Below are 12,668 nucleotides of genomic sequence, written 5' to 3' on the forward strand. Positions count from 1 at the left end.
GCTATTTATGCAGTCGCCTCATCTGTGATTCACTCTCCTTTATAAATACCGTCTCAGGTGTCAGTGTTTCAGATGCTTTCATGACAGTTTTGATATTTTGTAGCAGAAAATCAATGACACACACGAAAAAAAGAAATGAAAATGTAACATGATCCAGCGTGAAGGCTTAGAGGAGAAAAAAGGTCTTACATGTGTCTGAGCTAGTCGTTACATGCAGCGCAGCATGGCGTATATATGACAAGAACGTCAGTCGCTCACTGAAAGAAGGGCACACGGTGTCCTTCAGCCGGTGTTAAATCAGTATTCCAGCTTTGGTTGTAAGCAGTTTTGGGCATTTGAGACTCATTAGAGAGGCAAAAAGCCTTGATAATCCTAATTAAAATGAATTATGTTTGATTTTCATGTTTGGATCTGGGTTCGGTCCTGATCACTCCCTCAGTCGAGTGTTGCCTTCATTGGATTCAGAGACACGTGCAGACTGGCTTTTACTGTCATATATGTATATATATATATATATATATATATATATATATATATATATATATATATAAAATCTCATTGCAGTTTTAATTAATACATTTGGTGATAAGCCACCCTTTGAAATCACAATGAAACCTAAAGGGGAATTCTGGGATTAATGAAGCAACTTCTAGCCCCACAAACACACGCGCGTCACACAAGTCGTCTTTCAACTGGAAGGTTGTGGGTTCAATTCCTAGCTCCACGGGTCATCATGCCAACGTGTCTTTGGGCAAAACTCCACGTTGTTTCTGATGACTGTGTAGCAGCGTGTGAATGAGTGAATGGAAGAATGGCAAAGTCACAGTGTAAAGTGAGTGATCGTCAAGACTAGAAAAGCACTTTATAAATACAGACCATGAGTTATCGCCAGCATTTATGAACATATAAAATAGTTTTTCCTTTAAATTTAACCGCCGATAACTACTTACATGATCCAACCATCGTTATTTTGAGTAATCATGGAGGATAAGGAAGATGTCATGTACTAATGTAAATACTAAACCCCCGTTCTTAACAGAAACACTAGATCAATCCCTTTTGACTTGTTAAACATTAAATGTTTACAGCATATTTGAAATCACCATGGCAACTGATATAACGCAACCCGACTCAAGCCAAACAATGATTTCTGGATTTTTGTCCACACCCGGCCACATTGGGTCTTAACAGGTTTGGATATTCATGCTCTAAAGTGAATAGTACTTACTAAAATAATGCATTTGCCCCCATGTCTTATCACTCTAAATGTGTTTGAACGCCCACATTTATAAACAAAGAGCACAATTAGGAATTTGCAATGAATGAAATGAACTGATGTTTTTGAGTTATTTATTGTTCGGGCAGAGTATTGTTCCTGTAAAGGCCATACAATTGAGCCTTTTCCTGTACTAGGTGTTTTTGGTGTTTGTTATTTTCTCATATTTTTAATGGCAGCTCCATGTAGCCACAAAGTAACATATCTCCATGTAGACGTTTAAAACATTTGCCCGCTGTGCATCTTCAGAACAAAACACTCATTTTACAAACAACTACTTTAAAAAGTATTAACAGACCTAGAAACAACAGACTACGAGGAGTCAAAACTCTCCTAGGAGGATTTTTTTTTGAGGATATTTAAATTCTTCTGCAGACTAACTGCAGTAATAGAAAAAAAGTGAACTAGCTTGGATGAATAAAAGAGCATGTTTGTGTAAAAGGGATTCTCTCATCTGCAAAGACCTCCAAACCAAACATCTGTGAACACATGACATAATCAGCTGCTCTGCTAATCTAAAGTGCCTTACTTTCCTTCTCCAGCAACAGTAAAGTTCAGGGCAGTATTCTGAGATTACTTAAAAAGTAAACACTCAAAAAGTGTCTTCAGCTACACCTGTAGCCATCATAGATCACCGTCTCTGTGGGGGACATTTGTCCAAAGGACTCTGCTCTATATTAATCTCTATTTACACATCAAGCCATCGTTACCTATAGAAACTCTTCATATAAATATATAATATATATATATTTTTGTATTTACATATCTCTTCAAAAAAAAAGAATTAAGTAGTGCTGTGCAATCTATCCTGTTAGAGTTAAATACAAATAAACCACTGAAGAGGTAAGTAAGGTAAAAATGCATACTGTGCCACTGCAACTGTGACAAATCCACAGTCTGCGTCACCGCTCCACTCAAGAGTGGGCTCAGCTGTGCTTGCCAAAAAAACTCCAAATACCAAACACCACCACAGAACATACAGCTTGTGGTCGTCTCTCAGTCTCTTCTGACCGTCTCATGGTCCGTGTCTCAGTGGTCCCACATGGACAGCAGCAGCAGGAGCAGCAAGGTCACCGCGGTCAAAGGTAAAGGTTTAAAGGTCACGGTGTGGGCAGAGCCTCGAACAACCACCTGACACAGACAGACAGACAGACAGACAGACAGACAGAAAAATGGTTGTGTTGACAGTATGTCCATCTGCACAATTAATACAGGCTTTTTACAAAACCAATGTGTGGACTTCCCCTTAAACTACAAAGTAATGATTGGAAAATGTTCATTATGACCTAAAAACAAAACAAACTTCCTGTTTTCTCAGACTAGTTACGTCCGAGAGCTGATCATTTTGAACATATAGTGAGATGGTACACTGTTAACTTGTAATTGTGGCTGTAAATGTACGATTTATTATCATCTCTTCAGCTCAGTTTGGCACAAGTTGTCATGACCAAGTAAGCTGGTTGTGTTTCGACTCTACCTTGAGTAAGACAACGACATGATACTGACACGTTTGCTACTTTTTTTCATGAGTGTTTTTTTGTTTGTTAGCTTTAGCCCTTGTTCTTGCTAGTTGCTTTTGTTTGTTAGCTTTAGCCCTTGTTTTTGCTAGTTGTTTTTGTTTGTTAGCTTTAGCCCTTGTTTTTGCTAGTAGTTTTTCCCCTCAAGAGTGTTTTTTTGTTAGCTTTAGCCCTTGTTTTTGCTAGTAGTTTTTCCCTCAAAAGAGTGTTTTTGTTTGTTAGCTTTAGCCCTTGTTTTTGTTAGTAGTTTTTCCCTCATATGAGTGGTTCTTTGTTGCACTTTCATGATAAAAGATCCCGAGTCGTAGAATTGGGTCCAAGTCCTAGTTTAGTTGTGACACAAGTTTACAGTGTGTCAGCTAGTCTAGACACACAATGATGGTTTTGTCGACTTTTTAGTGAGAAAATAAAAAGTAAACAGTTGTGCAAGGTCCCTCTATGTCTGATAAGTTATCATGAAAGCTGACACCTGCTGAGAAATGGTAGAAAAAGGTTAACACACTAACTGAAAATACACATTCATGATCTAGCTTAATTACTGAATAGTAATAGTGACTTAGTTACTGAATAGTTTTTAATAGAAAGCAAAGCTGTTTGTTTAAAAAATTAAGTTTAATATACATTAAACTTAATTTTGTCAAATATCATGTAAGCTCTTATATGGATAATTTACCTGCAGGGAGATGATGCTTCATCATACAGCAAAAACACTCCAAACTAATGACTAAGATGACTGTTATTTCAACTGGCATTTAGTAAATCTACTCTGATAATCAGCTGAGCTGTGTCTGATTGAACTCAGCAGGATTCTGCCATGACATTGTACATCTTTGAGTTTATTTATAGTAATTAATGAGAGCTGCTCGGCATAAAGTTGATGGTAAAAGGTGGAAAAGTTAACTAACATTGGAAAAAAATGATTCATACACTGAAAGAAATGCTGCACAACAGTGTGAAACACTTTTTATTCTCACTGAGTAGTTACCAAACCTGCTCATCGATCCCCAAGAGCATACTTGTCATTTTACTATTTTTGTATTTTATTTTTTAAAGGTGTAGGTGTGATTTGCCCTGAATCCCTGATTCAAAATGAGAGTCACCTACCTGTGGAGTGGAGGGGTGATGAGGAGGGACGGGATGATGAGGAAGAGGAGCTTGAGCCACGTTCTTTGTGTCAGGACTTTGACCGCTGGATGAATCATCCGTCTCTTCTCCTAAACGGATACAAAAATATGATGAGTAAGAGTAAAACGGTATGATAGATAATCAATAATGGTCAAATTTAATGTCATGCTTCCCCAACAGTGTTTTTTTTCTATATTTGAGTTTGTTGTTTGTTTGGGTTTTTTTTTGCAGATAAATGTGTAAAACATCCTTGAAAATAAGCCAAATGAAAATATCCATGCATACATGGGAGATAAAAGATTTGATTAACCTAGTTTTACAAGCAACAAGTCCACATATGAGGGATTAAAATGTAAAAATATCAAGCTAATGACAAAAACATGCACTCTAAAAGCATTATCTCTGGGAATGTGTCTGTTAATTGAAAGAATGTGTACTTGTGTTGAGTCTGTTTTTAGTTTTATGATTGCAAAAACTCTTAATTGCATTATTTATGAAAGTTTTGTTGTTGTTTAGACCGGCATGATTTATGGATTTCACTCCGCCCACACACACAGCTTCACACAATGTGAATGCTATAGAGGTTGCGCACACGCACGCATACCCACACACACACACACACACCCGTTCTTGCAGCTCTCTTTTTTTCAGGACGTGCACTGAATTCCATTCATTTGGGCAGCCTAAACAAAGCTAGCCACAAGTCAGATCTTAGCCTTACTCTGCTTGGCCAGAATTTGGTCTCCGTGAAGACTAGTGGTCCCGGACAAGGTCACTGTTTATGCCAGAAAATTATAAAATAAGTTCAGCTAAAATCAGTACACCTCTAATTTAAACCAACGTTCAATCTTCAGTTTTTATCTGTGAAATTGATTGGATTTCAGTTTTTTTTTTTTTTTAGGATTTTAGTTTAGCCTCTTACATAAAAAGACAAATTGTCCAAATGTAGAGTGACAACGCAGTATTTTTGCACTTGCTTTTGGATAAATATGGAGATGGAAAACATGCATTTTGAGAAAACATTGAAAATGTTGGCTAAAGCTGTCAAAACGAAGCAAATTGTATCTTTCTAATATGTGACAATGATACACATTATTTTTTGGTGCCTGGTTATTATTGGGAGGCGACACGTTTGAATTGGGATCGGGATTCTTTTCCGTCCAAACTGTTACACACCATGACAAATCACACGCTTCATAAATAGCAGCACAGCCTGAGGGGACACGTGGTGCCTGATTATAACTTGAAAAACAATTAAGATTTAAGAAATCTTTCTTCACATGTTTATTGAATTTAAGTTGATTATCTAAAGCCCCTTTGTGTGTGTGTGTGTGTGTGTGTGTGTGTCTTGGCAGGACTCCGGGTCCCTCATGGGAGGAACTCTGGTAAATGAGGAGATTAGGACAGAAGAAAGACAAACTGTCCCGCCAGCTAAACAACACACACACAAATACACATTTGAGTCTATTTTTTGTTGTTTGTACCAAACATACGAGCAGCGGTGAACAGTTTATGGTCCCCACAACAACAACAATCCAGAGAAATAAGTGGACCACAGTCAGTGGCGTTTTCATACTGACCTGTGTTGTCACAGACATGCTCCGTCTCAACATGCTCTTTCTACACACACGTAGACACACACACACCTGCATGTGCAGAAATCTGATTCTGTATCTTACAATACACATTGTCCTGCAGTACAATAGACAAAGAGCCTCTTTCAGCTGCTGAGGAATGAGGTGAGTTGGTGAAAACACACACACACACACACACACTCACTCTTCCACATACTACATACATAAAGAAAGCAAGAAAACACAGCATATAAAAAGTGAAAATACAAACATACTCAGCAGTGACAGTGTGGATAATTGTGATGATTTACACGCGGCGGAATCTCTACCAAATGCGACATCTGTCCTTTATTGAGTGTTTGCTTGGCAAATAGCAGCATGGAACCATTCTGAGTTCATGGCCGTGTCAGTCTGCGTGTGTTTGTGCCGTCTGTTTTTGTCCATCTGTTCCCGTCAGAAGTGAAAACCTGGTGTCACATCTGGTGTGAACCTGCTAAGGCGGCCTGCAGAGCTGGATCCCATTATAATTGTTATGATTTTTATTATTATTATTGTTATTACAGTCTCTTGGCGACAACAAAGTAACAGTTTCATATGTCATTTTAGTGCAATAGCTGCGACTTCTATTAAAAACTGGGTCAAAGTAAAAGTGGTCTCTCTTTTTCTCTTGCAGTGACCTGATTTAAAGGCGGGAAGCTGATGTTTTGTCATGTTAATTAGGCCAAAAGTAGCATGAGATGATGCCAAACTGAATTCAACACTGTGTTACAATTGAACTGTAGAAGATAAGCTATATATATATATATATATATATGTGTGTGTGACTAAATATCTATAGATGTACACATAGTATTTTTTTTTAAAAGCAATTTATACGTTTACCACACAGTACTTGAGAGGGAATGATGACACTTATATTCAGCTATAGTGATTATAGATATTCACCACATTAAGCTCAATATAGTCTTTGAATGTCAAGTTTGAATAAGTGTAGGAGGTAAAACTCAAAGAATCATCCTCGAGTCCAAATGAACAATTGGCATATTTTCTCATCAGAACCTGTCAACTTGGTGTTTACTGATCATTCTAAAACAAAGATAAGAGTCAATGATGTGACGAAACAGCATGAATCTAAAGTTGCATGAGTGTGCTTGTAATTATAGATTTGTGGGGTCCAAAGAAACATACAAACCTATCTTTAAAGGACTTTTTCAGGGTTAAGACCTGGTTTTATGGTCAGGGTAAGGGGTTAAAGTATGCAATATGTCTCTGATGTGTCCTCACTAAGATATAAAAACAAGTCTGTGTGTGAGTGTGTCAGCGGGTGGCAGCAGACACTCTCTACTACATGCCCTTCAGCATGTTTGTCTCTTAGCAACAATCTCGAATACATCACACGAGGCATGCCTCTCTCTCTCTCTCTCTCTCACACACACCCAGAAAATATGGTTTTCTATGACTTCAGAGGACATTATGTTGACTTGCATTCACTGTCTGGAGAGTTACTCTAACCTTAACCCTAACTTCTAGGTGGTCTAACCCTAACCCTAATCTTAACCTAACCATACAACATGTCTTCACCTTAAAATGTAGTCATTTACATAATGGGGACTTGCTTTTTGTCCCCAGAATGTGACTGTGGAAACAGTGGTCAGTCCCCACAACATGAGTAATAGTTGTAATAGACAGTGGACTGCCTTAACAAAGCAGGGTCCTGACAGTGTCAGTGGTTATACCAGGAAAGGTCCCAAAGAGGTAACAAATACATGTACAAACACACACACTACCCTTTGCAGTAATGCCCACGAGAGCGACCGGTGGCAAATGGCAGTATCTAGGTCAGTGTTATGACAAATCGCCGACAACTTGACACAAACACGTTAACACCGACATTCAATCACTGTTTTGCAGACTCTGTGGAGCTGAGGTGACAGTTTACACGGAGCAACCAAAACAAGTCAGAGCAAAACTGTAACCTGCCGAAGAGGAGCGCTTGATGAAAACACCCCCTGACACTCATTCATCATCTCATCCTTCCCAAAGCAAACACACGAGTCCTCCTCACCACTGGTTTTGTAATTTAGACGCTTCTCTAAAAGTAATAAGATAAAAATGGAACTGGATTCAGGTGAGGCATTACCGCGCCGTGTGACAGTAAGGGTCCCAAGCAGATGGGAGTGGGGCCATAAATCAGAGCCGCACATCTCTCCCACACACACACTCACAGAGAGTGTGTGTGTGTGTGTGTGTGTGTGTGAAACACTTGGAAATAACTGCATTACAATTACACCGATAAAATGTAAATATGCATTTTGCAACTGTCTTTTATTTTAATTAATGAATTTATTATATCTCTTCAGACTGTGTTCAGTGTCAAGTACATGCACCGTGACCTCTACTGAGAGGAGAAATATGAGGGAAACTTGGGCAGAAGATACCTGGTTGAAGAAGAGGGAGTTTACAGTGGGATAATGACGTCAAGAGATGCTCCATTCACGTTCAAAACATAGACTTTATGCACTTTGTTCTCAATGTTGTGAATAAATAGAGAAATCCTGCACTTTTAGCTTTTCCCGGATATTTCGTTTTCTTCAGTTAAACAGATATTGTGATGTATCGCTATATGATTGTCTTGCAATATATTGATTATCACAGAATCGTTGTGTCATGATATTATTGATATCATGGACCATGTATCGCGTATTGTATCGTATTGTGATTCCCACTCCTATTAGACAGTAACCTTTGTAGAGCTAGCTTCTGGATGCCTAGCAAACCTGTCAACAGTGTTACGGCCCATTTACACTCGAGCAATCATTGTGTTACCGAAGAGAGAGATCAATGACAAGTGGCATTTTCAATATTTGTGGCACTTCGCTGTTTTCCTGACTGATTGGAAGATTGACTCTATACTGCCCCCCTGGTTTCCGGTGGTATTACTCCTTTTTGTCTGTCATCGTAAACTCTCCTGCGAGGCATACAATGACGGATGAAATGAACGCAAAAGTACATACAAAAGGCTCTGTCTTTTGTGTAGAGTATACATGGACCTATTAGTCAAGACTAAATAGATGTGCCAGTAATTTTAAGGTGTTTTGTCTGATGCCCAAACCTGAGCACATGTGTATATGCTTCGCTTTCATGCATTCTTTCATGTCTGGCATCAGAAACAAAAGCCCCACTGGCCACACAGCATCATCCTAATAATAGCAGACAGTACTGTACAGTTTATGTGCCGCGTCACACAAGCATGTCAGCTATGCTTTGATCACACAGACCTGTGGGTAAAGTCAGTGCATTTTAAATTCCTCAACAAGGAAGTCAAGATTCTTCACTGTCTTGTGTTGCTTCAGAGGGAAAATGCAGTTAGTGTGAATATGTGTGTGCGTTTGTTACATACATCTGTGCGTTTATGAAGGTGAACTGATGAAAGCGAGTCAGGGATATATGATCCTGGGTGTGTGGCTCAGCTGACACTGCTGAGCAAGAGGCAGGTTACAAGCTTTTTGTCATCCTATCACAGGGGCCGACACACGGAGACAAACAAGCGCTCACACTCACATTCACCCCTGCGGGGCAAATTCGAGTGTACATTTAACTTCACTCTGTCTCCGAAGACTGTGGGAGGAAGATGGAGTACCTGCTGGAAAACCCACGCAGACACGGACATGGGGAGAACGTACAAACTCCTCAAAGATTCAAACTCAGAATCTTCTTGCAGATTTATCTCGTGTGAGAGTTCACACTGAAAACGTTTCTTTTGACATGTTATTACAGGTTTACCTGGGATGGGTAAAGGCTAGTGAGTGAAGGGCTTGGGGCATACATTTATCTGTCTGTGTGTCTATCTGTGTGTGTCAGTGCAGAAGATGGAGTGTGTTAATGATTGTGTGGCCAGTGCAGAGTACTGTATTGTGCTGAAATGTTGCTTTGGGCCCAAATTATGCACACAATCTTCTTACTTTCCAATTTGCGTATTGAACGGACAAACACACAAACACACACACACACACACACACACACAGACACAAAATATGCGTGGTGACCTTGAAAAGCATCTGGATAGCTGACATGTGTACGTGTAGGCGTGTAAATGTATCTCTAGCATTTCCAGCTGAATCAGTAATGAGCATTTCATTACTTCAGCCTTAGCTCCCCAGGGAGGACACACACACACACACACACACACACACACACACACACACACACACACACACACAGGTTTGTGCAGCTATTCTTCTCTGGACCCTACATTGACATCCATTCATTTGGACAGCCTCAACAAAGCCTTATCCCTAACCTTAACCACAACCAGTTGATACCTAAACCGAACCTTATCCTAACCACAATTTAAGTCCCTGCCTTTAAGTTAACCACTTCCTCAGGGATGACATTCTGTCTCGTTAGGAGCAGGTTTTGGTCTCCATGAGGACTGCTGGTCCGGACAAGGTCAGTGTTTATATCAGAAAGGGTCCCAAAGAGGCAACAATACAAGCGCACACACACATACACACAGAGTACGGGAAGAGCGTTGTAACAAAAAAGCCGTAGATAACATTGTACAGTCGCTGGTGGATTGTAAAATGATCAGGAATCGCTTCAAAGACAGAAGGAAGAGGAGGCTATGTACTGTACTTAGTACAGTATAACATATCGACATGTCAATAAAATGAATCAAAACAGAGACGAAACAAACGAAAGACAGAAGGGTAAAGGTGTTGCACAGTGACCAACAAAATCAATGGACTCTGCTGTCCGTGTATGGTATCTCTTCATACTTAATACTTTATCAATGAGACAAGAACGCATTGATGGTAAAACAATCAATGCGCCATCGGTGGATAGTTTGTTTTCAATGATTTTTAGTAAACCTATACAGTGTGAGACAGCGGTGCTTGTTATGTAAGAAAGGGGGAAAAATGAAAACCCACACAGTCCAGTGTTATGTGAAGCTGTGACATCATCCATCAGGTTGTACTGCAGCTATTTTTTGAGTATACAGTACATTTTAACACAATCCAACAAAAAAATGATGTGGTTAATGTGGAATTTACCAAATAAATAAACGTTAAAATATCTGCTTTTAAGATTCTTTATTGCTCTCTTGTATCATTGTACAGCACACACACATACTTTACATTTTGATATCATACTTATTATTGTATTGTTGTTGTATTTTTGTGACTAAACTGATTTTATAACCATAGTTCTTTTTTTTTGCTTATTTTTTTGTGTAAAATACATCAAATTAAAGGTAACAAGCATTCAATTGTTTAAGGAAGCTCTTTATTCTTTTCCTGTTATCCTGATTCTTTATAAAGTGTTGTGACAGTAGAGCCGTGAACAGACGGCAGCTTGGTGAGAATCCAAATGTCAAGCAGTTATCATGTTTTTATTGTCATGCTGCCTAAAACCTAATACATAGGTTAATGATGGTTAACGGCAGGAGGTGGTTTTTCCGAACGACTGTAGCAACAATTATAGGTTTGACTCGGTGGTGGAGCATCTTCCCAAGGTCACACACACTGAGGTTAAGCTTCGCCTCCAGTGCAATCATCAAACCTTTAGAGAAAACACACGGGGAGAAGTGAGAGTCTGCTGCTGCTGCTGCTGCTGCTGCTGCTGCAGACTCTGACTGTGGAGACAACACAGTGAGGGAGCGCCTGTGATTGGAGGTGGATGTGAGGATGAACATGGCAGCGTGATTGGTTGAAGGTTGCACATGAAACGCAGGCCACTGGGATGTGTTGTGTGTGGCCTGTGAATGCTGATTTAGATACTTGGGGGGGGGGGACAAATGGTGCAGGTGCAGCTGAGGGAAGGCTATAGACAAAGCAAGGACAGCCTGGTATGTTAAAAAGGTAAAGTGTGAGAGTGGAGCGCTGATGGACTAATGATGTCTAATCAGATCTGCACGAACAGACTCACTCAGGTGTGGACAAAAACGGGGAGACGGAAAAGAGGCAAACAGAGAGGGAGTGAAGAGGAGATGCTTGACAAGTGTGTATTGTTTGTGTATTAAGTCGACCGTGCACATATTTATTCAGATGATATTGTGCGGTGTTCTCTCAGAGTGTGTCGAAGAAAGCGCTGAGGCCTCAGCTGACAGAGTGAGAGCAAAGTGAATGTGTAATTCTTTAATGAGCCGCGTCTCCCGCCCCAAGGATCTATCATTTTAACTGCGCTGCTTGTTAACACGCACGCACACACGCACGCACATGCGCGCAGAACTGTCTTCTATCAGCTTGCCCCTTATCTAATTGTCTCTCTACTGTTTTTGCGTGTTTATGTGGGGGTGTGCGTCATGTACGTGATGTGTGTATGTGACGTACCGCGCATCCGTCGATGAATTCCAAACTGTGAGTTCTGGGCAATTTACGTAACACCCAAGACCAGTAAGTGTTTAGAAGGAGCTGATTAGAGTGGATTTTAAATAACTCTGAAATCACCAAATTTAATTTGTATCTAGTTAATTTGCTTTGTCAGTGGACACAGAACTGCTGCCTGAATTTTATTTACAGCTGGTAGGTAATAAAAAGACAAAAATATAGAGACGTAAGGTTTTTTCATTTGAATAAATAGATAAAATTATATTAAAACATAGAGACCTAGGGTCACTTATTAATCTAAAAACACAAATAACTCTAAAAATAAGAAGCAGCTCAAAGTGACATATGCATTATTTAAGCGACATCGTTATTTTTTCCAATCCAGGAAAAAAGTCAGGAGTTGATTTAGATTTAAACTTCCAAAACATTCAAGGATGAAGCTTGAAGTGAAATATTCCGTTGTGAAGATGGATTTATTTCTATATCGTTCAATAAGGACAGAACTGCATTGTGATACGGTGGCAGTTCAGTATTTCCTCACCGTGCTACTGAACGACCAACTCGAGGCTTCATGACATTTCCAGACTAATCCCTGATTAGCAGCAAGAGACAGAGTCGTCTATACTAATTGTCTAAATGTGACAAAGCGAGAAGAGGTGAAAACGCTTCAGTCTGGATTCACGGAGCAGAGCAGAGCTGTTGTATCAGAGCATCCATATCATGTGTTACACTCTAATGTTCTCCAGTGCGAGCGATGTAGAAAAAACGGCAGTTTCCATTTTTATAGCGCTGATCAATCCCGTCCAGAGGCTCTCTATAGGAACTTTTATAGCTACCAGTGCAGATT

The 12,668-nt window shown here is 39.7% G+C and overlaps 1 protein-coding gene across 1 annotated transcript in view; it reads right to left on the minus strand.

Moving 5' to 3' along the window:
* Positions 1-1,333: 1,333 nt before the first annotated feature.
* The window catches only part of LOC122780463 (glypican-5-like), a 47,467-nt gene continuing 36,132 nt past the window's right edge, over positions 1,334-12,668 (minus strand). Inside the window, exons 10-11 of the mRNA XM_044043420.1 lie at positions 3,898-4,007; positions 1,334-2,407 (exon numbers count right to left, since the gene is read on the minus strand). Of these exons, the coding sequence (XP_043899355.1) occupies positions 2,306-2,407; positions 3,898-4,007 (212 nt within the window). The 3' untranslated portion in view covers positions 1,334-2,305. The remainder of the gene's footprint in view (positions 2,408-3,897; positions 4,008-12,668) is intronic.

This window comes from Solea senegalensis, linkage group LG14, assembly GCF_019176455.1.
Source record: "Solea senegalensis isolate Sse05_10M linkage group LG14, IFAPA_SoseM_1, whole genome shotgun sequence".
Lineage (NCBI taxonomy): Eukaryota > Metazoa > Chordata > Actinopteri > Pleuronectiformes > Soleidae > Solea > Solea senegalensis.